The sequence below is a fragment of the Microcebus murinus genome, chromosome 29 (genome assembly GCF_040939455.1).
Source record: "Microcebus murinus isolate Inina chromosome 29, M.murinus_Inina_mat1.0, whole genome shotgun sequence".
NCBI lineage: Eukaryota > Metazoa > Chordata > Mammalia > Primates > Cheirogaleidae > Microcebus > Microcebus murinus.
Window position 1 is genome coordinate 11,485,410 of NC_134132.1, and position 25,159 is coordinate 11,510,568.

At 40.8% G+C, this 25,159-nt stretch overlaps 1 protein-coding gene across 4 annotated transcripts in view; it reads left to right on the forward strand.

Annotated features, from left to right (window-relative positions):
* The first annotated feature begins 360 nt into the window (after positions 1 to 360).
* KLHL8 (kelch like family member 8) overlaps positions 361 to 25,159 on the forward strand; it is a 32,534-nt gene continuing 7,735 nt past the window's right edge. The window contains exons 1-8 of one of the 4 annotated variants that reach the window (XM_075998743.1): positions 365 to 498; positions 1,787 to 2,035; positions 5,516 to 5,682; positions 9,998 to 10,355; positions 12,721 to 13,269; positions 16,016 to 16,202; positions 19,353 to 19,496; positions 21,251 to 21,362. In XM_075998743.1, the coding sequence (XP_075854858.1) occupies positions 10,140 to 10,355; positions 12,721 to 13,269; positions 16,016 to 16,202; positions 19,353 to 19,496; positions 21,251 to 21,362 (1,208 nt within the window). In that variant the 5' untranslated portion in view covers positions 365 to 498; positions 1,787 to 2,035; positions 5,516 to 5,682; positions 9,998 to 10,139. Of the gene's footprint in view, positions 499 to 1,786; positions 2,036 to 5,515; positions 5,683 to 9,997; positions 10,356 to 12,720; positions 13,270 to 16,015; positions 16,203 to 19,352; positions 19,497 to 21,250; positions 21,363 to 25,159 lie in introns of all 4 variants that reach the window. The other 3 variants (XM_012774062.3, XM_075998744.1, XM_020284562.2) reach the window with 3 other exon arrangements.

The following is a 25,159-nucleotide window of genomic DNA, read 5'->3' on the forward strand; positions in this document are numbered from 1 at the left end:
ACAACCGCAGGAGGGGACTTGGGGGGCATTCAGAGAAACTAAATTTTGCAGCTGCACGGAAGTGAAGCAATGGATCACTCCAGAGGTGTTTATGCGGTGTCCTGTTTAAAAATCTCCTTCAAGGCCGTCCGAGAGGCCCTCGTCTGCTTTCCCCCCCGGCAGGGCGGTACCTCCCAGTCCCCTGAGGCCTCGGCCGCCCAGTCTGGGGGGACCCGCGGTGGCCAGGACCTGGGCTGGACTCGGGGAGGAGGGACGGAAAACTACAACTCCCAGAGTGCCGTGCGCGGGCCGCGGCGCGCACGCGCCCCTCGCCCCGCCCCCGCCCCGCCCCCCGCGCGGCTGAAGCGAAGAGACGCCCGGAGCGGAGCGGCCGGCCGGGCTCGGCGGGGCCGCGCGTCTGCGGGTGCTCGCGCGGCGCCGCCGGGGCGTCAGGGGCCGCGCGGGGCGGCTGCGTTCGTGGCGCCGCCGGGGAGCAGCGAGCGGGGGACGAGTGTGGAGGTGAGCGGGCGCCCGGGTGCCCTCACGCCCCGCTCCCTTTGTGCGCGCCCGCCCGCCCGCCCGCCTCAGCCCGGGCGACGCCGCCTCAGCCCGGGCGACGCCGCCTCAGCCCGCGCCGACGCCGCCTCAGCCCGGCCCGGACGCGGCGCGGCGCGCGGAGTCCCCGCCGCTGCCTGTTCCCGAGGGGCGCCCGGCCGCGGCTCTGGGGCGCCTCCGTGCCCGCCCTCCGGGGGAGGGAGAGGCAGGTGCGCCGCGGGCCGGCGGGGCGCGCGCGGGTTCGGGCCCGGGGGGCGGCCCGCGGGGGCGAGGCGGGAGGACTCGCAGCCCACCCGGTTACCCGCCTGCGGTGCGGGACTCGCCCGCCGGGTCCCTGCCTGTCCCCGGGGCGAGGGGAGCACTGCCTGCCCGGGGCGTGCCGGTGCTGGGGGCTCGGTGCCTGCCCGGGGCGTGCCGGTGCTGGGGGCTCGGTGCCTGCCCGGGGCGTGCCGGTACTGGGGGCTCGGTGTCTGCTTAGGACTTGCCAGTACTGGGGGCTTGGTACCTGCCCGGGACTTGCCAGTACTGGGGGCTCGGTGCCTGCCCGGGACTTGCCAGTACTGGGGGTTCGGTGCCTGCCCGGGACTTGCCAGTACTGGGGGCTCGGTACCTGCTTGGGACGTGCCAGTACTAGGGGCTCGGTGCCTGCCCGGGACTTGCCAGTACTAGGGACTCGGTGCCTGCCTGGGACTTGCCAGTACTAGGGACTCGGTGCCTGCCGGAGACTTGCCGGTACTGGGGGCTCGGTACCTGCCCGGGACGTGCCAGTACTAGGGGCTCGGTGCCTGCCCAGGACTTGCCAGTACTGGGGGCTCAGTACCTGCCCCAGACGTGCCAGTACTGGGGGCTGGGTGCATGCCCCGGGGCTTGCCAGTACTGGGGGCTGGGTACCTGCCCGGGACTTGCGCGTGCTGGCGGGCCGGGCTGGGGGTGCCTTCCCTGGCGGGGCTCTGCACACCTGTCTGCAGGAGTGCCTGCCTGCAGGAGTGCCTCCCGGGTGACGCCGGAAACTGCAGCCTCTTTCAAAACCATGCAGCCGGGGTGGGGTGTGTTACCGCACGGGTGACAGCTCTCTGCTTCTGGCATTCAGTTCTGGGCTCCGTGAGCTTGCTGGTGTCTTCAGGGAGGAATAATAGTTGGCAATTTAGTTTGCATTTTCCAGCCCGGGCCTCTGGCTTTTGCATTCTTCCCTCTTGGCCCTGTTTATCAGGTGACTTTTCCTGGAACGCTTAACTATTTTTTTTTTTTTCAGGGTTCTTTTCAGTCTGTTTGAATTGCATGACTTCAGTTTTTGACTCTTTAAATGTTGCCACGTTGGGAGGATCCTTTGGGAAAGTTCTTAGAACCTGCGTTGACACAAGTGTGCTGGGTGCTGGTTGCACGTGTTTTCCTCCTGTGTGAATTGATGCTTGTTAGGCTCCGGGTGTTCATTATCTGTTTATGAGGAAGTCCTCTGCCTGCACCTCCCTGGAGTCCTGGCCCTGCCACGAGGTACACTTGGGTAAGCAGAGGACTGCTGCTAATTAATACTGCTGGCGCCTGGAAAGCTGCTTGGAGGTGGCTTTAGCTACTTTAGGTGGCTTTGGAGGCTTTAGGTGGCTTTAGCTGCAGCTTTTCCTCCTGCCTTCTTGCAGTTTGTCAGCCAAACTGACCCACTTCAAACTTTTAGTCATTCTGTACATTGCTTTTAACACACCAAATTGCATATACATACACATAAAAAAAGGTCTCAAGATACTGTATTCAACTACATATGTGCTCTTGGCTTCATTTTTGTATTTAAAGCTGCTAACTTTTTAATCATTTGATTAGATTTCTGTCATTGTTTTTTAAGATGCTATATTCTGTAATAATTTGTTTTCTAAGATGCTGCATTCTGTAATAATTACAAGTTCTGCATCCTGACGGGAAACTCAATTCACAGAGTAATTTTTTTTTTTGAGACAGAGCCTTGCTCTGTTGCCTGGGCTAGAGTGCCGTGGCGTCAGCCTCGCTTACAGCAACCTCAAACCCCTGGGCTCAAATGATCCTCCTGCCTCAGCCTACTGAGTAGCTGGGACTACAAGCATGCGCCACCATGCTGGCTAATTTTTTCTATGTCTTTTTAGTTGTGCAGCTAATTTCCTTCTATTTTTTTTTTTTTAGTAGAGACAGGGTCTTGCTCTTGCTCAGGCTGGTCTTGAACTTCTGACCTTGAGCAATCCTCCCACCTTGGCCTCCCAGAGTGCTAGGATTACAGGCATGGGCCACCGCGCCTGGCTGAGAGTAATTTTTTAGAAACAGTATTTTCACCTGGCGAGGTGGCTCACACCTGTAATCCTAGCACTTTGGAAGGCTGAAGTGGGCTGATGGCTTGAGGCCAGGAATTTGAGACTGGCCTGAGCAAGACCAAGACGTGTTGTCTCTACAAAAAAATAGAAAAATCAGATAAGTGTGATGGTATGTACCTGTAGTCCCAGCTACTTGGGAGGCTGAGGCAGGAGGATTGTTGGAACCCAAGAGTTTGAGGTTGCTGTGAGCGAGGCTGACCCACTGCACTCTAGCCTGGGAGACAGAGCAAGACCCTGGCTCAAAAACAAAAAAACAGTATCTCCTCATTTATTAAAAAGAAAGCGAGGTAGATAAATTTTGCTCCCACCCACTTTAAAAAAATAGAATTTATTTTTTAGAGCAATTTTAAGTTCACAGCAAAATTGAGGGAAGGGATAAAGATTTCCCACTACCCTCTGCCCCTGCAGAAACTCCCTCACCAGAGTGGGACATTTGTTACAGTTGCTGAACCTATGTTGATGTGTCATTAACACCCAAATTCCATAGCTTACCTTAGGGTTCACTCTTGAGTTGTGCAGTCTATGGGTTTTGACAAATGACCTTTTTGTTTTATCAAGAACTTTTGAGAGTTGTAGAAAATCGAAGTGTGTATTGGCATTTTAAAAAGACTAAAGGAAATATTTCAAACATCTTAAAAACTAATTTCAGGCCGGGCGTGGTGGCTCACACCTGTAATCCTAGCTCTCTGGGAGGCCGAGACGGGTGGATTGCTCAAGGTCAGGAGTTCGAAACCAGCCTGAGCAAGAGTGAGACCCCGTCTCTACTATAACTAGAAAGAAATTAATTGGCCAACTAACATATATATAGAAAAAATGAGCCGGGCATGGTGGCACATGCCTGTAGTCCCAGCTCTTCGGGAGGCTGAGGCAGGAGGATCGCTTGAGCCCAGGAGTTTGAGGTTGCTGTGAGCTAGGCTGACGCCACGGCACTCACTCTAGCCTGGGTAACAAGTGAGACTCTGTCTCAAAAAAAAAAAAAAAAAAAAAAAAACTAATTTCAGATAGCTTTTGTGTTTTAAAAATTGGATGTTTAAACTTCTGCTTTCTTATGTTTGAATTCTCAACAAAAAATCATTTATTTTTGTATATTAAGAACTTAAGGCCAGGCCCGGTGGCTGATGCCTGTAATCCTAGCACTCTGGGAGGCCGAGGCGGGCCGATTGCTCGAGGTCAGGAGTTCGAAACCAGCCTGAGCAAGAGCGAGACCCCCGTCTCTACTATAAATAGAAAAAAATTAATTGGCTAACTAATATATATAGAAAAAACATTAACCGGGCATGGTGGCGCATGCCTGTAGTCCCAGCTACTCCGGAGGCTGAGGCAGGAGGATCGCTTGAGCCCAGGAGTTGGAGGTTGCTGTAGGCTAGGCTGACGCCATGGCACTCACTTTAGCCTGGGCAACAAAGCGAGACTCTGTCTTATTAAAAAAAAAAAAAAAAAGAACTAGGTAGATGAGGGAGAAGAAATGTTTCGTAGAATAATAGAATGTCAAATTTTTCTTTTCTTTTCTTTTTTAATTTTTAACTATTTTCTTAATTCTTTTTATTTTTTTATTTTTTGGGACCTAATTGGTGGTCACACAGAATGTCAAATTTTTCAAAAGCGTTATACACGTTAGCTTGACCGTGTCTTTTCAGGGGGAAAAGTGTTTTATGTTAACCAATGAAGCAAGAGGAAAACAAACATTTTTAAATACTTTAATTTTTCTTTTTTTTTTTTTGAGACAGAGTCTCGCTTTGCTGCCCAGGCTAGAGTGAGTGCCGTGGCGTCAGCCTAGCTCACAGCAACCTCAAACTCCTGGGCTCAAGCGATCCTCCTGCCTCAGCCTCCCGAGTAGCTGGGACTACAGGCATGCGCCACCATGCCCGGCTCATTTTTTCTATATATATCAGTTGGCCAATTAATTTCTTTCTATTTATAGTAGAGACAGGGTCTCGCTCTTGCTCAGGCTGGTTTCGAACTCCTGACCTTGAGCAATCCGCCCGCCTGGGCCTCCCAGAGAGCTAGGATTACAGGCGTGAGCCACCGCGCCCGGCCTAAATACTTTAATTTTTATTTATGGTTGTCAAGATATATCTACAATAAAATGTGGCCCACTGAACTTTCTAAAAGAAATCTGTTTTCTCTGTTCGGAGGGGCTTCTGTGGAAGCATTAGAATATAGTAGTGTACTGAGCGCACTCCTGGAACTGTGCAATTCCGGATTGGAACCCCAGCTCTCCACTCATTGGCTGTGTGAGCATGGCGAGTTATTTTCTGATCCTCTGTTTCCTTAGCTGTGGGAGAGGGATAAAAATAATACATGCTTCTATCTTCCCAAAATTGTGAGGGTTAATGTTTATTGTATGTGGAAGCATTTTGCAAACTGTAATCCACTATACCATTCATTGATATGACTAGTCACATGCTATTTTTTAAAATGCTGCCAGTGCAATTTATTTTCTGGTGAATAGTGCTCATATAGATACTGTCAACCTTTTTTTTTTTTTTTAAGAGTTGGCTGTACAAGTGTGTATTTTTTGGTTATGAATGATTCAGTTGGTTTTTGTGAGTCAGAAGTAGGGTTATGGAAGAGCGTTGGAGGGACCTTGGGAAATTTTCTACTTCATCTTGCTGATTTTTTTTTTCTTTTTTTTTTTTTTTTTGAGACAGAGTCTCTCTCTGTTGCCCAGGTTAGAGTGCTGTGGTGCCAGCCTTGCTCACAGCAACCTCCAACTCCTGACCTCCAGCAATCCTCCCGCCTCGGCCTCCCAGAGTGCTAGGATTACAGGCAGGAGCCACTGTGCCTGGCCCATCTTGCTGATTCTTAACCTCCATCTGTGAGTGTGCCTATAAATGGTTTTCCAAAGGTTTGCAAACCTTGTGTATTTTTACTTTTCAGGGGAGAAGACCCATAGCTTTCAACAGATGTTCAAAAGGGGCTCATGGCCCCTGAAAGTTGGAAGAACCACTGGCTTCAATAATCTAGGCAGGTTTCTTTCTTTTTTTTTTTTTTTTTTTGAGTCTCGCTTTGTTTCCCAGGCTAGAGTGAGTGCTGTGGCATCAGCCTCGCTCATAGCAACCTCAAACTCCTGGGCCCAAGCGATCCTTCTGCCTCAGCTTCCTGAGTAGCTGGGACTACAGGCATGCGCCACCATGCCCGGCTCATTTTTTCTATATATATTAGTTGGCCAATTAATTTCTTTCTATTTATAGTAGAGACGGGGTCTCGCTCTTGTTCAGGCTGGTTTTGAACTCCTGACCTCAAGCAATCCGCCCGCCTTGGCCTCCCCCTTGGCCTCCCAGAGTGCTAGAATTACAGGCGTGAGCCATGATGCCTGGCCAGGTTTCTTTTTTTGAGACAGAGTCTCACTCTGTTGCCCCAGCTAGAGTGCTGTGGCATCAGCCTCACTCACAGCAATATCAGACTCCTGGGCTCAAGCGATTCTTCTTAGACAGGTTTCTTTAATGGAAATTTTAGAGATTATTTTTAAAATTACCTTTTTGGGGAAAGGAAAGAGCTTTGAAGCACTGAATGCCTGTTTTTTTTCCAGAACTAGAAATCGATACTTTATGATACACTAACTTCCTATGAGTAATAGAGCTGCTGCTTCTGCCTGGATGTGACAACACTTATTGATCCCTTATCCTTAGGCAGACACTGTCACTCCTCACTTCCCCCTCCCCCCCAGGCTTGATGGGCAGTAGAAGGGATGGTATGGCACTCATACATTCCCGCATGTCAGAATATTATTTAAGATGCTAAAAGATAATTTGGCTCTTTGATTTTAAAATTTGGACATTTGTTTTTTCCTTTACTGTTAGGAACTGAGGCCTTTAAGGGTCTTAACCCATAAATACCCTGAGCTGTCTGAAGGTGCTTAATGGCCATTCTGAGAAAGATTGCAAGATATCCCAGGCTTGGCGCCAGAGGCTGTTTGTGACTGATAAACCCTCCAGGCTTGGCTCCAGAGGCTATCTGTGATTGATAAACCCTATGATGTTTGTAACTGATTGACCCTAAACTGTTTTTGACCGATCAACCCTAACCCCCCCCCCCCCGCTGCCCCTCCCTACTTCTTTGTTTCTGTTTGCTTATAAAACCAAGGAAAAACCTAGTAAAGCAGACCTTGACAACCCTTTGCTTGCTCTCGTTCCTTTCTCTCGCCCATCTCTTTCAGGCATGGTCCCCCTTGACCCCCGCGAGTAACAGAAGGTCCCGCGGGTCGGGACACTTTACAAAACACCAAATGCTAAAGGAAATTAAGTATTTTATCTTCTAAACTAGATGGTGATATTTCTGTTATATAACATTTCTTATATATCATAGTTATATTAAATCCTAATTGATGATCACTTTGGCTTTTAGTATTGTTGGTTTGGAAAGAACATGGATGTATATGATTTCAAGAAATGTACAAGTTGCATATGTAGATTAGATTATAATTTGTGTTTTTAATTTATTTAATTTATTTTTTATTTAAAAAATTTTTTTTTTGAGACAGAGTCTCGCTTTGTTGCACAGGCTAAAGTGAGTGCCGTAGCGTCAGCTGAGCTCACAGCAACCTCCAACTCCTGGGCTCAAGCAATCCTCCTGCCTCAGCCTCCCGAGTAGCTGGGACTACAGGCATGCGCCACCATGCCCGGCTAATTTTTTTTTATATATATATATATTAGTTGGCCAATTAATTTCTTTCTATTTATAGTAGAGACAGGGTCTCCCTCTTGCTCGGGCTGGTTTCGAAATCCTGACCTCGAGCAATCGGCCCGCCTTGGCCTCCCAGAGTGCTAGGATTACAGGTGTGAGCCACCTCGCCTGGCCTGTGTTTTTAATTTATAACAGTGAAAATCTTATTTGCATTTTTGGAATTTCTGAATCGGATATAATTCTGAGTTTGAGTTCGTTCATTCTTTCTTTTGAGACAAGGTCTTGCTATATATATCACCCAGGCTGGTCACGAATGCCTGGGCTCTGCTGATGTGAATTCATTCTTAGAGTATGAAAATAAGCTGTATGTGACTGCCCTATTTTCCTTGTGTAGCGATGGGTTGCTGGGTTATAAGGCTTTACGTTGTGAGGCCAGCTTCTGTTTCTGGATCAGTTACTCACCAGTAGCAGTTACAAGGCATGGAGAGTAAAAGGTAGATCAGGTGATGCTACAACAAACTTATGAATGAACAAATCTGTCCATTGAATAATGTTGTCTTTTTCCTTTAGATCTTCCCCCCCCATGATGTTGATCAGTATTTTCATTTGAAATCTGAATGCTTTTCAAAAGTCAAGGTTCTAAATCAATGCTTGAGAATTTATAGAATAAAGTAGCAGAAATGTGCTTGCACTTTGTAAAAGTCTGAGACGTCTGTATATACCTCAAAGATCAAGTAGAGATGAATGCTAGTGTTTGCAGAGCACTTAATATATAAATGATAAATCAATATACATAGTGCATCTTTAGTTATTTTAATGCAGAAGGTTGCTTAATTTAATAATGAAAGTTTGGGCCGGCTCGATGGCTTAAGTCTGTCATCCTAGCACTCTGGGAGGCCAAGGTGGGAGGATCGTTTGAGCTCAGGAGTTCGAGACCAGCCTGAGCAAGAATGAGACCTGTCTCTACTAAAAATAGAACGAAATTAGCTAGACAACTAAAAATATATAGAAAAATTAGCCGGGCATGGTGGCGCATACCTGTAGTCCCAGCCACTTGGGAGGCTGAGGCAGGAGGATCGCTTGAGCCCAGGAGTTTGAGGTTGCGCTGAGCAAGGCTGATGCCACAGCACACTAGCCCGGGAAACACAGTGAGACTCTGTCTAAAAATAAAATAAATGAAAGTTTGAATTAAAGTAATTGGATATGGAAAACAAAGGGGAATCATTTCAGCAAAAATTTTACCTGTAGGATTACTGTCATCTTAATAAGATCAGCGATTTTTATGGGCATTATCCTACCCTGAACTCTCTGCAGGGGGGCCGCCTCTCTGTTGACACCATGTTGTATAACATAATCAAGAACGTAAGATCCTGTCACTTTCTCACTTCCTATTGATTGGAAGCAAGTGACAGGTTCTTCCTGTACACAGGGAATTACATGACATTCATTGGGGGCCACTTGTGTGTGTGTCTGCCACAGAAACTTAAAAAAGATATTAATAATTATAATCTTACATTGACTATATTGGTTCTTGTCAAAAGCTGAAAACGATGAGATTAAAGAACCTACTACAGCTAAAGTCGAGGTGTTTATAATTTTCTGAAACTGCATATTCAGAGCTTTCCACTCTCTAATAATACCAATATTTGCAACATTGTTTATAGTTTCACAAGCACCTGGAAACCCATTACTGTATTTGATGTAATCCTCAGGCGAGTGTTATGAGGTAGGTAGATAGGTATCCCTGTTTATAGATGAAGAACCTGAGGATTAGTGAAGCCTTCATAAAAGTCACACAGCTAGTAAGTGGCAAAATAATGTGTTTTAACTTAAAATCCTCTGTTCCTCTTACCAAAGTAGAATTGTAGTGTAGAACTATTGATGGTGTGGATATTTATCAAATACGCTTTGATGATGAGGTAAGTCTGGTTTTATGTGTAAATACTAATACATTCCATGGGAAAATGTGATAAGCTCTTTATAACAATGCACCAGTTCCTATTCCTGGCCATACAATACCTCTTATCCTCAAAATATTCCTGTAAGTGGCTTCTCCATTTCACGGAAGAGATAACTAAGGTTTAAGCAGGTTGTCATTTGCCCAAGATCATATAGTTAGTTTGTAAATGGTGGAGCCATGATCCGAGTTTGGAATCTAGGGTGAACCTAATTCAATCAAAATAACCTTCTGTGTTTGTTTTGCATCACTGAGTAAAGTCTCTAAGCTTAAAATTTTTAACTCATAGCTTCTCTTTTTGAAGATAGTGCATTTCACATCTCAAAAGTCATGTGCTATTGAATTGTTCTTACTAGATTTTAAAGGAGTTCTTTTCTGATATAATTAGCTGAAGTGAATTATGTGACATTTATCATAAAACTATAGTTATTTGTACTTTTTAAAATAACGATTGATATTTTACATCTATGGTATTAGCAAATTATAATTGCTAACGATAGTTTTTTTTTTTCTTTTGGTTTGTCTCTGTGTTGTTGAATTTGAATCACAGCAAACTGTACAATGGCACTTGAGTGGGTTTTCGAAAATGTCTGAGGTTTAGTGGCTACATCAACCTTCTGCCTTTCCGCCACCCTTTAAAAAAGAATAAATGGGATGTTTGAGAAGAGTGATATATTAAAAGAGTTTTGCAAATGGCTTCAGACCCTGTGAATGGAAAACAAGCTAGAAATCACTTCACAAAGGGGAAAAGACAACAACAGCACCAGCAAACAAAGAACAGATCTTCAGTTAGTGATGGTGGTGGAGAAGACTCCTTTATTTTTGAAGCAAATGAAGCTTGGAAAGATTTTCATGGTTCTCTTCTTCAATTTTATGAAAATGGAGAACTCTGCGATGTCACGCTAAAGGTGAGACTGCCTTTTTTCTTCCTTTTCTCAACCTCTTAAGTGTACTATGAAAAATGAGGATTCCTGTAACCATAAAAGGCAAATTTTTGGTGCTACACTTACATGTTACGGTCAGAATGATTTTAGTCTCATTTTTTTATTGAAGGGGAAGGGACATAAGGAAGGGTAAAGGAAGAAAGGTTAGCATTTAGATAAAATTATCATACTAATTTAATGTTGATATTCATTATTTCTTAGTTAATTTAACTTCTGAGAGTTCTAGAACCCTAGAACAACGAATAGTTATTATTAGCGAAATTATTAATAATAAATTGCCACTGGCCAGATAAGCTCTTCACTTATGAATTTAAATATCTTGATGAATTTGCTTATTGTTTTTTTCTTTTTTTCTTGAGACAGTCTCACTTTGTTGCCCAGGCTAGAGTGAGTGCTGTGCTATCAGCCTAGCTCACAGCAACCTCAAACTCCTGGGCTCAAGCGATCCTCCTGCCTCAGCCTCCCGAGTAGCTGGGACTATAGGCGTGCACCACCATGCCCGGCTAAATTTTTTTCTATATGTTTTTAGTTGGCCAATTAATTTCTTTCTATTTTTAGTAGAGATGGGGTTTTGCTTTTACTCATGCTGGTTTCAAATTCCTGACCTCGAGCGATCCTCCTGTCTCGGCCTCCCAGAGTGCTAGGATCACAGGCATGAGCCACCGCGCCCGGCTCTGCTTATTGTTAATACAGGTTAGAAGTCAGGAATTCTTGGTGGTTTACCCAGCTATACTAGTTTTACTGTATATCCCTATTCTGGTAATTTAACCTCTACTTCATTGTTATCTGTTAAGTGAGATTGTTTACACCTAATAGTGAAATAGAGTCTATCTAAACTTGGATGAAAAAGTCTTTAGTGAACTTTAAGTCTATGGTCTATAGGATCCTGTTGCTCTGCTTAAAAAAAAAAATAAAATAAAACAGTTTCAATAAATTGGGAAAGTGGTAAAGCAGTGTGGAAGAGGCCGTGTTCTGATTCTTTCGCATTACACATTTAAAGTGCTTTCTTATTCTTATGTTTCAGTGTGCTATTAAATGTTTTTTGGCGATTCATGTATATCCACGCAGCACTTTCCACATGAGATTTGCCACTTTTTACGAGATTTTGCTTTCTGTTCCTGCTCATACAGCTGCTTAGAGCGGTGGGAATTGAGGGCATCCTGGAAGAATAAAATTAGGCGACACTCAACAAAAATCCATAAACTGAAAGCATAGGCTTTGAGTTTCAGGTGCAGAACGTCGAGAAGCATAGTGTTACACTGTGGATAACAACCTATATTCTCTTTCCTTAAACTCCTAGTGTCCATAAGTATTTCTGGGTCTTAAGATACTGAAAAGAAAAGCGTTATTTAATTTTTCAAGCTCTGTGTGAAATTTAGCTAGGTGTATATTTTGATGAAGAAATACTTAAGCTCTTTGATCCATATGGTATATATGTTTACTCTCATGCCATTGTTCTAATTTTCAACCCTGCTTTAAAATTTAGTGGCCCATACTGGCTTTGGCAAAAATAAAAGATATGTAAAAGAGATTATTTGAATTTAATTATCAGTTCAGCATATCAATGAATGCTCAGAAATGGACAGTTTGGCAGTATGTGTTCACATTGCACCTATCCTTTGAAGCAGCATTTCTACTCACAGGAATTAAAATTCCTGTAGGGAATAAGAGAGAGTGTCAATAAATATTTAGTTACAAAGAATTGCACTACTCTGTTGTTTATAATGATACACTATTGGAAACAATCTAATTTTTCAACAATTAAGGTGATAGAATTTTACTGGGGTTTTAAAACTTTTTATGAAACATTTCAAAATAATTTAAATAGAAAATAAAAAAAATTCTGTTGGGCTTATAATAAATACTAAATATTGATTGATTTATTCTTTGCTTCAGTTTTCTGATTGAAAAGTTGTGGTTAATAATAGTACCTACTCATAGGGGTATTGGTTCAATTAAGTGAGTTATTATATGAAAAACACTTAGAATAGTGTCTGGCATATAATAAGTGCTAAATGATGTTTGCTATTCTCATTAATTCACAAAATGCTCCTGAAATATATGAGATAATATAGAAAATAATAGTTTGTTGTATATATGTTATAGATATGTGTATAAAAGATAAATGGCTAATTTGGAAGGAAAAAATTGCCTGACTTTAAGAAACTAGCCTAGATTGAAAGTAAGTGACCAAAGGATTGCATTATTAAAACAAATACTTGTAAACTTGTCCGGAATTTTTGTCCCTGCTGCATACAATACATGCTCATTGCTGATCTGAAGCTGATTTTGATATTAAGTTGAGTCTTTCTTGGTTTGTTTTGAACAGGTTGGCTCGAAGCTGATCTCTTGCCACAAGCTGGTATTGGCTTGTGTTATTCCCTACTTCAGAGCCATGTTTCTCTCCGAAATGGCTGAAGCCAAGCAAACTCTGATTGAGATCAGAGATTTTGACGGCGACGCCATAGAAGACCTGGTAAAGTTCGTCTATTCTTCCCGGCTCACTCTGACTGTCGACAATGTCCAGCCCCTCTTGTACGCAGCCTGCATCCTTCAGGTTGAGCTGGTGGCCAGAGCGTGCTGCGAGTACATGAAGTTACATTTCCACCCCTCCAACTGCCTGGCAGTCAGGGCCTTTGCGGAGAGCCACAACCGAACAGACTTGATGGACATGGCGGACCAGTACGCCTGTGAGCATTTTACCGAGGTGGTGGAGTGCGAAGACTTTGTGAGCGTGTCACCCCAGCACCTCCATAAGCTGCTGTCCTCCAGCGATCTGAATATCGAGAATGAGAAGCAGGTCTACAGTGCTGCCATCAAGTGGCTTCTTGCCAACCCTCAGCATCATTCCAAGTGGTTGGATGAAACACTTGCACAGGTAGGGGCTGCAACAGGATTGTGTACAGAAATGACATGATGCAGGAAGCAAATCAGCATGTGTCATTTACTGTGAAAAAGTGTAGCTTATTTGAAGGAGTGTGGAAATCATTGATGTAATGCAATACTGAAGTGGTTTTATTTTTTTTTTATTTTTTTTATTTTTTTTTTTTTTTCTTTAATCTTCCTCTTCTACTGGATGAAGTGGTTTTATAACTCTTCAATTTCTTATTCAGTTGCTATACTGTTTAAGGATAAGTCTAAATTTGTCATGTTTGAATTAGCACATCATTCCCTGCTTTTTAACCTGACTAATTAAAATATTCCTTTGAGATAGAGTAATGAATATTTCATTTATGCTAATAGAAAAGAGTCTCAGGAAATAGCGCTAAGTTAATATAATTTATAATTACTGTTTTATGATGTTTCTAAATCTTAGTGAATTATTTTGCTAATGAAAGTACACTTATTCCTAATGCATATAGGCTTATTCTGGAAAGAACCACATGGCATCGCTTTCTATTTTCTTCCCTCACCACAGTTTGACTTTTTTTTTTTTTTGAGACAGTCTCACTCTGCTGCCCGGGCTAGAGTGCGTGGCGTTAGCCTAGCTCACAGCAGCCTCAAACTCCTGGGCTCAAGTGATCCTCCTGCCTTAGCCTCCCGAGTAGCTGGGACCACAGGCATGCGCCACCATGCCCGGTTAATTTTTTTCTCTGTATTTTTAGTTGGCCAATTAATTTCTTTCTATTTTTAGTAGAGACGGGGTCTCCCTCTTGCTCAGGCTGGTTTCAAACTCCTTATCTTGAGAGATCCGCCCACCTTGGCCTCCCAGAGTGCTAGGATTACAGGTGTGAGCCACCGCCCCCGGTCTTGACTTTTTTTTAACCTCAAAAATGTCTCTTATTATTATTGTTATTGTTTTGTTTTGTTTTGTTTTTGTTTTTACTGTCAACAAGGGTTACTGGGATAGGGAGATAATAATGGGCCCTTTGGGATCTGTATCTTTTATTTTCTCTCCCTTCCCTCCCTCCCCCTTCTTTTCTCCCTTCCTTTCTTCCTTTTTCATTTATTCCTGAGAAATAAAATGATGCTTCTTAAAAGAAGAGTGTTCTTATTTGCTTATTTTTTTCAAAAGTAAATGCCTTATTAAAACTTTGTTTGATAAAAGCACCTGGTAATAATTATGCTAATTTTAAAAAATATAAAATTTCTCAATGCTATTATCAAAAATTTTAACAGATATTAAGAACAATGAAATTGCTTAGAATTACCAGTGTTCTCATTTTAGACATTTATAGGCAAATGAAGGAAGCCTGTTTGAAGTGTGATTATAAGGAGGCTGTTTTTTTTTAAATTGCATAGAGCAATATATAATATATACATTCATATGATTATCAAAGTTCAGAACACATTTAGGTCTTCTCTCTCAGAATTATTTTGAGTCCGGCATAGTGGCTTTCGCCTGTAATCTCACCTACTCTGGAGGCTGACACAGGACTGTCCCTTAAGTCCACTAGATTGAGGCTGCAGTCCAGCTTGGTCACAGAGCAAGGCTTTGTCTCAAAAAAAAAAATTATTTTGAAAATAAGTTTGTCAACAAGAGCAAACAAATTTCATTATTTTGCAGCTATGTCTCGTTTGTGGTTTGCAGCTATGTCTCGTTTGTGTGTATGTACTTTTTTTCTTTTTAAGATGGTAAGGCAGATGTTATTCAAGGGAGACCATGGCAATAGGTGTGTGAACCACTGCAGTGGGTCTTGCAGTGGGCTGGAGAGATTGGACTCAGCCCCCTACGTGTGTGCTTTTAATTCAAAATGGCATTACCTGGTTTGATCACCCCTTTAGTCGGCTAGAAAATCTGCATCTTTGAGAGAGGAATGGTGAACCCCTCTACTGAAAGGGATGTATCCCTTTAGTTAGTAAATGGCTTCCCAGGATCATTGATTTGAAGAAAACACTTGTTTTTTTTTTGAGACAGAGTTTCACTTTGTTGCCCAGGCTGGAGTGAGTGCCGTGGCGTCAGCCTAGCTCACAGCAACCTCAGACTCCTGGGCTCAAGCCATCCTCCTGCCTCAGCCTCCCGAGTAGCTGGGACTATAGGCATGTGCCACCATGCCCGGCTAATTTTCTCAATATATATTGAAAAATATATATAGTTGGCCAATTAATTTCTTTGTATTTATAGTAGAGACGGGGTCTCGCTCTTACTCAGGCTGGTTTCGAACTCCTGACCTCGAGCAATCCACCCGCCTCGGCCTCCCAGAGTGCTAGGATGACAGGCATGAGCCACCGCGCCCGGCCCACTTACTTGTTTCAGATATGAAAGTTCATGTTTTTAAGTAAGAAATCACATTTCCTTATGTTCAGTCTTAGCATAAAAAGGCAAAAGAACAAAGCACAGCAATTTTGTTTCGATCATGCCTTTCTTTAGCAACAAAGAGGCCTTGTTATGTCAGTACCATTTTTGTAAATAAGCAATTTGAAGACAATTGAATTATTTAGCCTATTTAAATCCATATTTAAAGAGAGTGGATATACTTAACATAGACTGGTTTCATTAATGCAGACCAATGCTGGAAACTGCTTTAGAATGCGACACATTGAATTTTATTAACATGTTTTAAAAGTCTTTATAAATGAAGTAACTAAGCTTTGAAAAGAGAACATACTGCAATGAAAGTGGAGAAAGTGGTATAGGTGCTATTACCACCTATATTTTATATTGCAACTATTCATGATTTTAGGTTCGTCTGCCCTTGTTGCCAGTTGATTTTCTCATGGGTGTTGTGGCAAAAGAACAGATTGTCAAGCAAAATCTAAAATGTAGAGATTTACTGGATGAAGCAAGAAATTACCACCTTCATTTGAGTAGCAGAGCAGTACCTGACTTTGAATACTCTGTTCGGACCACCCCAAGGAAGCATACTGCTGGTAATTACATCACTCATTTCGTCAGCTTTTCTAGAATGATCTTTGTTGTGGAGGGTGTTTATATATGTTCAAACTTAATTTTTGTTGTGGAGGGTGTTTATATATGTTCAAACTTAATTGTTAGATAATTATTGTTCGATTGCCTTAAAGTAGTAATTGGAAAATATGATTTTATATGTATGTTCATAATTCCTATTGTACATGATTTTAGATAGTTTTACTGATAAGCCAGTTTTTTAAAAAGCCATAGCAAGTCCTGTATACCTTGAAGAGCCTGCTGAAACGTTTCTTACTTTGAGGTCTTCCCTGATTCTTCTAGGCCGAATTAGCTCCTATTATTTTTGTTTTTAAGAGCACTTTATTTGAATTTGTTTTACTATGTTGTCTGGCAATTTATTCATTTGACATGTCTTAAATTCTTCAAAGACAGTTAAGTATTTTATTTAGGTTTGTATCTGTAGTGCCAAGGATGAAGCTTGAAATACATGTTTGAATATTTGTTTTTGCATTTTACCAAATCAGAAGAGTTACGTTAGTTGTATATTGGACCTTATTAAACTCTTAAAATCTAAAGCTCTTATGTTTTAGGAGATATGCACTTTCATCTTTGTTTACCACAATTTTTAGACTTTATATTTTCCCAAGAAAATAATTCCTGTTCACTTTTTTAACATTTATAGAGAGTTACATATTTGAAGGATGAGAGAATATAATAAGTGAGGTCCAGAGATATAGGAAGAGGAACTCTGAATAGAAACTTCCTCTATAAGTGCTGCTACTCAATATACATTTATTAAATTAGATCTGTGAAATAGTCTAAAAACAACAAAAGGCATACTTGTTTATGAATAGAATGGAATTTTATCTAGGTAGGTATAGGCATAAAGAAAGGCTGAAAATCATACACCTGCCTATGAAGAAGTAGTTCTAAATAACTTTACATGAAAAGGACTGTTACTTATTCAGACTTTTTTTTTATAGGTTGATGTAAATAAATTTTTTTAGGGGCATAGTTTTATTTTTTTAAAGTTGTGAAGTCTGTTCTAGAAGGCCAGGGCATTTGATGAAATTCTTCAAATTCGGATTTGAATTCAAACACCACCTTAGTATCCTAGGTTATATGCCAAAATATACTAGATACTTGTATACATGATCTTTTGCATGATTGCAAGGACTTTTCAACTCTCATTATGAGATAGATGATGTTATTCCATTTTATGGGTAGGAGACTAGGAATTAGTCTCTGTGCTCAAAGCTACACAGAGAAATAGAGAAAAGATTTGCATCCTGATCTTTTTACTTTAGTTCCTTTCTCTTTCATGCCGTGTTCCTAGGTGACCTGTGTAGCTGAAGTAAAACAATTTGACTAAATGATCTTTACAGTCTCTTCCAACTTGAAATTTCTCTGACTTAGAATATTGAATTTGGCCAGGTGTGGTGGCTCACACCTGTAATCCTTGCATTCTGGGAGGTAGAAGTGGAAGGTTTGCTTGAGCTCAGGAGTTTGAGACCAGCCTGAGAGTGAGACCTCGCCTCTACTAAAAATAGTAAAAATTAACCGGGCATGGTGGGGCATGCCTGTAGTCCCAGCTACTTGGGAGGCTGAGGCAGAAGGATCCCTTGAGCCCAGGAATTGGAGGTTGCTGTGAGCTAGGCTGACCCCACAGCACTCTAGACTGGGCGACAGAGTGAGACTGTGTCTCAAAAAAAAAAAAACAAAAAAAAAAATGAATATTGAATTAGTTGGAAAAGATAGCACAAGTGGTTTCAGGTTATTCATTTATGCAGTCATTCAGTAAACAGGTATAAGTGCCTAACGTGTGGAAGGCTCTGGGTTAGACATTAGAAATGCAGACATGGATAGAATATAGCCAGCCTTATTTTGGGAGAACTTGTAGTTTGCTCTAGGGAAATAGGACATTTGAATAAATAAATGCTCTAAAGTATTACTGGTGCATTTATATAATCCCAAGGTATAGTGGGATGCACAAACAGTGGTTATTTTTACCTTGGAACAGTCAGAAAAGTTTTTATAAAGAAAGTAGACCTCAGCTTTAGTTTTGAATAATAAGTAGATGTTCTTTTGGGTACCAGTTAGGATAAGGGATTGTTCAGTTCATTTTACATTTTTCGAGTGCCTTCTCTGTGCCAGGCACTGTACTAGTTCTTATTAGTGTATAAATGCTTACTATATAGTCTTAACCTAGCTTAGATTCTGGTGCCAGATGTCAGCATAATAGATCATTTCAATACTGTTTATTAAGTGAATGTGAATTACCAAAAGTGCTGTAGGAATACCAGGGATGAGCACTATATGCAGGTTGGCAGGAGCATGAAGTTAGAGAGAGAGAGAGAAAGAGAGGAAAAGAAGGAGAAGATGATGATTGGATTAAGTCCTGGGAGGCTTTTATGCTGTGCTAAGGATTTACTTTGTAAGGGGGTCAGTGCTTCTCAAAGTGTCATTAAGAAATTAACTTAGGGTCGGGTGGGCGCAGTGGCTCACGCCTGTAATCCTAGCACTCTGGGAGGCTGAGGCGGGCAGATCGCTCGAGGTCAGGAGTTCGAAACCAGCCTGAGCAAGTGTGAGACCCTGTCTCAACTAAAAATAGAAAGAAATTAATTGGCCAACTAAAAATATATAGAAAAAATTAGCTGGACATGGTGGTGCATGCCTGTAGTCCCAGCTACTCGGGAGGCTGAGGCAGGAGGATCGCTTGAGCCCAGGAGTTTGAGGTTGCTGTGAGCTAGGCTCAGGCCATGCCACTCACTCTAGCCTGGGCAACAAAGTGAGACTGTCTCAAAAAAAAAAAAAAAGAAATTAGGAGTTAATTAGTTTTGTTATGACCTTTAGCAAGAGCAATTTTACAGAGTAGATGAGGGTATAAATCATTGTAATGATTTATACCCTCTATTTGGTACTAATGTACTCTATTTGAGAAGTTCAAATTAGGGGGAAGAAAGAAAATTAGATTAGATTTCTAGTAACACAACAACATTGAATACTATCCAAATACCTTTGTTTGTTTGTTTTTTGGGGTTTTTTTTTTGCTGTTACTCACAGTTTTGACTTTCTAAATATTTTTCCACACTATAATTTAAAGCAATTTTTGGCTGCTGTGATTTTGATCTCTGTTTTGGCTTTACCTTTAGGTGTGCTGTTTTGTGTAGGTGGTCGAGGTGGGTCTGGGGACCCCTTTCGCAGTATCGAGTGCTATTCTATCAACAAAAACAGTTGGTTCTTCGGACCGGAAATGAATAGCCGAAGGCGACACGTGGGTGTGATCTCTGTGGAAGGTGGGTCCACTGTTGTCTGAGATCATGTCACGTTTTCACAATGTGCTTTTTAAAAATATTTGAACTTTGAGAACTTCTTTCTTTATATAAAAGAATTGCTTCCAACCTATAGGGCAAAAAAAAAAAAAGAATTAAAAAAAGAAAAATTGCTAAGTTGTAAAATATTTTAATATATCAGTAACATATTTGGGTAGTGATTATTTACTTGCTTTGTGCTCACAGCTGCTCAGTGTACAATCGGTTGCGTGAGGTATATCATGTGGAGATGAATGTCAGAAAAAAGGCAGATGAAGAGTTAAACTATTCTGAGTTATATTTACAAAAAAACGGAAGGAAAAATGTTTATTGAACCCAAATCATAAGTATATATTTCAGCTTTTTCTGTACCCATCTAATTGTTATTGAAACTAGTTTTTTTACTCATTACTTAAAATTAATATAGAACCATAGATAAATTATTAGAAAACTTTTTTAAAAATTACTTTTTTTTAAAAAAAGTATATATCCTTTTTAAAAACAATAGTATTAATAAAATATATTTTAGGCTGGGCGCAGTGGCTCACGCCTGTAATCCTAGCACTCTGGGAGGCCGAGGCAGGAGGATCACTTGAAGTCAGGGGTTCGAGACCAGCCTGAGCAAGAACAAGACTCTGTCTCTACTGAAAATAGAAAGAAATTAGCTGGACAACTAAAAATATAATAAATAATAAATAAATAATAAATCTAATAATAATACATAAATAATAAATCTAATATAGAGAAAAAATTGGCCAAGCATGGTGGTGCATGCCTGTAGTCCCGGCTACTTTGGAGGCTAAGGCAGGATTGCTTTAGCTCAGGAGTTTGAGGTTGCTGTGAGCTAGGCTGACGCCACAGCACTCTACTCAGGGCAACAGAGTGAGACTCTGTCTCTAAATAAATAAATAAATAAATAAAATAAAATATATTTTAATAAAAAATAAAAATCATCTATACTCCACACACCCAGAAATATTCAGAGTTAACTTCTTAGTGTGTAACCTTTCCTGTTTTTCTGTGTGTATTTTTATGTGTTTCATTTAGAAAAAAATTGATTGTATTAACAGTTTTATATTTTCTTTTTTTTTTTTTTTTTGAGACAGAGTCTCCCTTTGTTGCCCAGGCTAGAGTGAGTGCCGTGGCGTCAGCCTAGCTCACAGCAACCTCAAACTCCTGGGCTCGAGTGATCCTTCTGCCTCAGCCTCCCGGGTAGCTGGGACTACAGGCATGCGCCACCATGCCCGGCTAATTTTTTATATATATATCAGTTGGCCAATTAATTTCTTTCTATTTATAGTAGAGACGGGGTCTCGCTCTTGCTCAGGCTGGTTTTGAACTCCTGACCTTGAGCAATCCGCCCGCCTCGGCCTCCCAAGAGCTAGGATTACAGGCGTGAGCCACAGCGCCCGGCCATATATTTTCTTTATATAACGTGAGCTTTATTCCATTTTATGAAACATTCTTTGCAACATGATTAGGGATTTCATCTAAGCAATAAAACGTTGGGAAACCTAAGGGGATAGTGTTTGAGCATTTAAATAACTTCATGTAAAGCGAATGGCATGTTTAGTGTAAGCTAACATTGATTTTCATTTAACTACTGAAATGGCATAGATCATTATGTTGAACAGCACAGGAGTTGTTGAAAATTTATGGTGACATTTTAATTATATAGTCGTTTATATATATAAACAACACTATTTGGAATCCAATGAAAATACTTCTCTATTTAACAGGTAAAGTGTATGCAGTAGGTGGACATGATGGAAATGAACATTTAGGTAGCATGGAGATGTTTGATCCTCTCACTAATAAATGGATGATGAAGGCATCAATGAACACAAAGAGGTAGATCGATGGAAATTTCTTTTAAACTAATGGTAGAAAATAAAGTTTCCTAAAATTGAAAGGCCTTATTTTTTCATTTTTTTTTCTGTTTTTAGAAACTTTAAATAGCTACTCAAACACATTTTGTTAAAATACCCAAGGTGATGCTTTCTTAGAACTTTTTATATATATATTTTTTTAAGAATTAAAAATGTGGTCATCTTTTAGATTACCATGATAGTAGTCACAGTTTTCACTTATACCTGAGCATTGACTTTTTAAAACACTTTTTGTTTTGAAGTCATTTCAGGTTTTTCAGAGAAGGTGCAAAAATAGTAGAGTTCTGTGTAGCAGTAGTTCCCAACTGAAGACGATTTTTACCCCCTCTGTGGGATAGTCGGCAGTGTCTGGAGACATTTTTGGTTGTCACAGCTCGTGGGTAGGTAAGTTGCTGCTGACCAGAAGAAGTCAGGGGTGCTGCTAAAGATTCTGCAGAGCACAGGACAGCCCCCCACAACAAGGAATTTTCCAGCCCCAAATGCCAATAGTGCCAAGGTAAAGAAACCTCGTTGTCCCCCCTTCAACCAGCTTCCTGTGAATGTTGCCATAGTATAGTTTTATTGAAATTAGCATTGGTACAGTGTCATTAATTAATATCTGTCATTAATTAATATCTTTATTCAACTTTTTTGCCAATTTCCCCACACATTCTTACGCTTCTAATTGATTTTTGTTATGCTTTTTTTCTAATTTATTTTATTATGCTTCTAATTGATTTTTCCTGTCTAATTGTATTGGCTGATGATCTAATACAGATGAATAGTAGCAGAGATAGTAGATGTTTTTGTCTTGTTCCTGATCTTAGTGGTAATGTCTCTAGTGTTTCTCAAATAAGACACTGACTTTAGGACTAAGGCCATGTATATTTTATCATACTAAGAAAATATCAATCGTTCTTCGTTGATTTTATCATGAGCATTAATATCTTAAATTCTCATCTGCAATAAATTGAAATATGTTGATAAATGGATCAGTCTAAAGGGGAGAAGATTTTTAGTAACATAATTAGTACTCTAGCATGTTCATTTTTATTTTTTAGAGACAAGAGTATTGCTCTGTCACCCAGGCTGGAGTGTAGTATCGTGATCATAGTTCACTGCAGGCTCAAGCTATCCTCCTGCCTTGGCCTCCCTAGTATCTGGGACTGTAGGGATGTACCATCATGCCCAGCCAATTTTTTTTTTGAGATAGCGTCTCCTTTGTTGCCCAGGCTACTAGAGTGAGTGCCATGGCGTCAGCCTAGCTCACAGCAACCTCAAACTCCTGGGCTCAAGTGATCCTCCTGCCTCAGCCTCCCAAGTAGCTGGGACTACAGGCATGTGCCACTATGCCCGGCTAATTTTTTCTATATATTTTTAGTTGGCCAATTAATTTCTTTCTATTTATAGTAGAGACGGGGTCTTGCTCTTGCTCAGGCTGGTTTCAAACTCCTGACCTCGAGCAATCCGCCCGCCTCGGCCTCCCAGAGTGCTAGGATTACAGGCGTGAATGCCCAGCCAATTTTAAAAAATTGTTTTAGAGATGGGGTCTTGATATATTGGCCAGGTTGGTCTTTGGACTCCTGGCTTCAAGTGATCCCCCTGTTTCAACCTCCCAAAGTGCTAGGATTATAGGCATAAGCTACTGTGCCCAGCCTTTTTATTAATGACTTGAATATGAAATTTTCAGCTCTCCTAAGGAGGAAGGATAACGAATATCATGTGACAAATCAGTATTCAAAAGACTGAGTAGACCAGATGTACTCTCAGTAAAACCTAAAGTATTAAAAACAGAATTATAGGTTAAAATCTTCTTTAGGTATTTTAAAAAGTCAATTACACCAGCACAACGTGGTGGGAAATCAGGTTTGTGATTGTTTCATATGGAGAAAAGTACCTGGACCATTATGAAATTCAGTTCTTAAAGGAAAAAATTGAATATAATATAATTGCCTACATTAAGAGAAGTAAAGCCTTTATTTAGATCAAGGGCGTTTATAGTCTTACTGTTCTTTGTACTGATCTCTGTATCTGTAGCTGTGGTTTTGAAATAGGATATGTAACATCAGTTGGGCTATGAGAATAAAAGATTAGCCTCTCTAAATTTTTAAAACGAGCCACTGTGCCTGGCCTGGAATGGTGTATGTCAGAAAAACCACATATATTGTACACTGAGTGGGAGGTTAAATTAGATTACCTATTATTTTTCTTTTTCAAATTTAAAGTTCAGTAAATAGGGTGAGGATTTCAAAGACTGAGCATAATAATTTATATAAACCTAGATTCTAGAATAATATTGCCTCTTTGTTTTAGTCTGAAAATACAAGGGAGGAAGAGAGAATATGACTGAGTAAATACTGAACAAACTGCTTAAGAGTAGCTTTGTTTAGAGAACAAAGATAAAAATATAATACCTGCAGTTTTATTAAAAGGAACAAACTAACAAAACCTAACTTCAGACATTGTGGCTTGTATGGTTGGCAAACTATAGCAATATTTTGTAAGAGTTAAAAATGACTTGTGGCTGGGTGAGGTCGTTCACACCTGTAACCCTAGCACTTTGAGAGGCTGGGGCAGGAGGATTGCTTGAGGCCAGGAGTCTGAGACCAGCTCCAGCAACATAGAGACTCCATCTCTACAAAAAATAGAAAAATTAGCCGGCATGGTGGCATGCACCTGTAGTCCCAGCTCCCTGGGGGGCTGAGGCAGATTGCTTTAGCCCAGGAGTTTCAGGTTGCAGTGAACCATGATGACACCACTGCATGCTAGCCCAGGCAACAGAGCAAGGTGCCATGCTGTCTCAAAAAAAAAAAAAAAAGACTTGTTATCGAAATGAGCAATTTTAAACTGAATTTCACATAAGGATACATTGCCATCTAAATTTCTATTCTTGATTAATTTAGCAAAGTGTTTTAGCTAGATTTTTTTCATGTGTTAAAACATGAATGATTAGAAAGAAAAACCCCATATAAAGTATGAAAGATTAGATAGAAATGTGAGGAGAGTTAATGCTTTAAAGAGATTTTTTTTAGCTTATTTTTCTTTATGAGAAAAAAAATCTTAAGAAATAAAAGCTACTCTTAAACTATTACCTCCTACTGCCTACAAACAGCATTTTAAATAGGGCTTGATTGTACTATGTGGTAACTACAGATAGTTTAAATTTTAATGCATGGATTAAAATGAGGGAGAAATCCCAAAGCACATTTTTAATCGTTATATCCTTGCTATTAAGTTGGTTTTTAGCCAATTTGGAATAAAACCTCTTTAGCAAAATATCAGTTGAGTTTCTTTAATCTTTTAAAATAGGCCCTGGAGGCCGGGCACAGTGGGTCATGCCTGTAATTCTAGCACTTTAGGAGACTGAGGCAAGAGGATTGCTTGAGGCCAGTAGTTCGAGACCAGCCTGAGCAAAAGCAAAAAATAGAAAAACTACAAAAAATAGAAAAAACTAGCCAGGCATGGTGGCATGTACCTGTGAGAGGCTGAGACAGGAGTGTTGCTTGAGCCCAGGAGTTTGAGGTTGCTGTGAGCTGTGATGATGCCACCGCACTCTGGCCCAGGCAACAGAGTGAGACCCTGTCTCAAAAAATTAAATAAATAAAATGAAATCTCTGAGCATTTACAGTAGCTGTTCCACTGTGTAAAAAATAATAGAGCTATAATTATTTTGTCATGTTATTTGCTTATAATTTATATTCCCCCAAATCCTCTTTTCACTATGTATTTTAAGATAATTATACATGTGAAAGATTTGGTTTTCTTTATATTTTCCTCTTA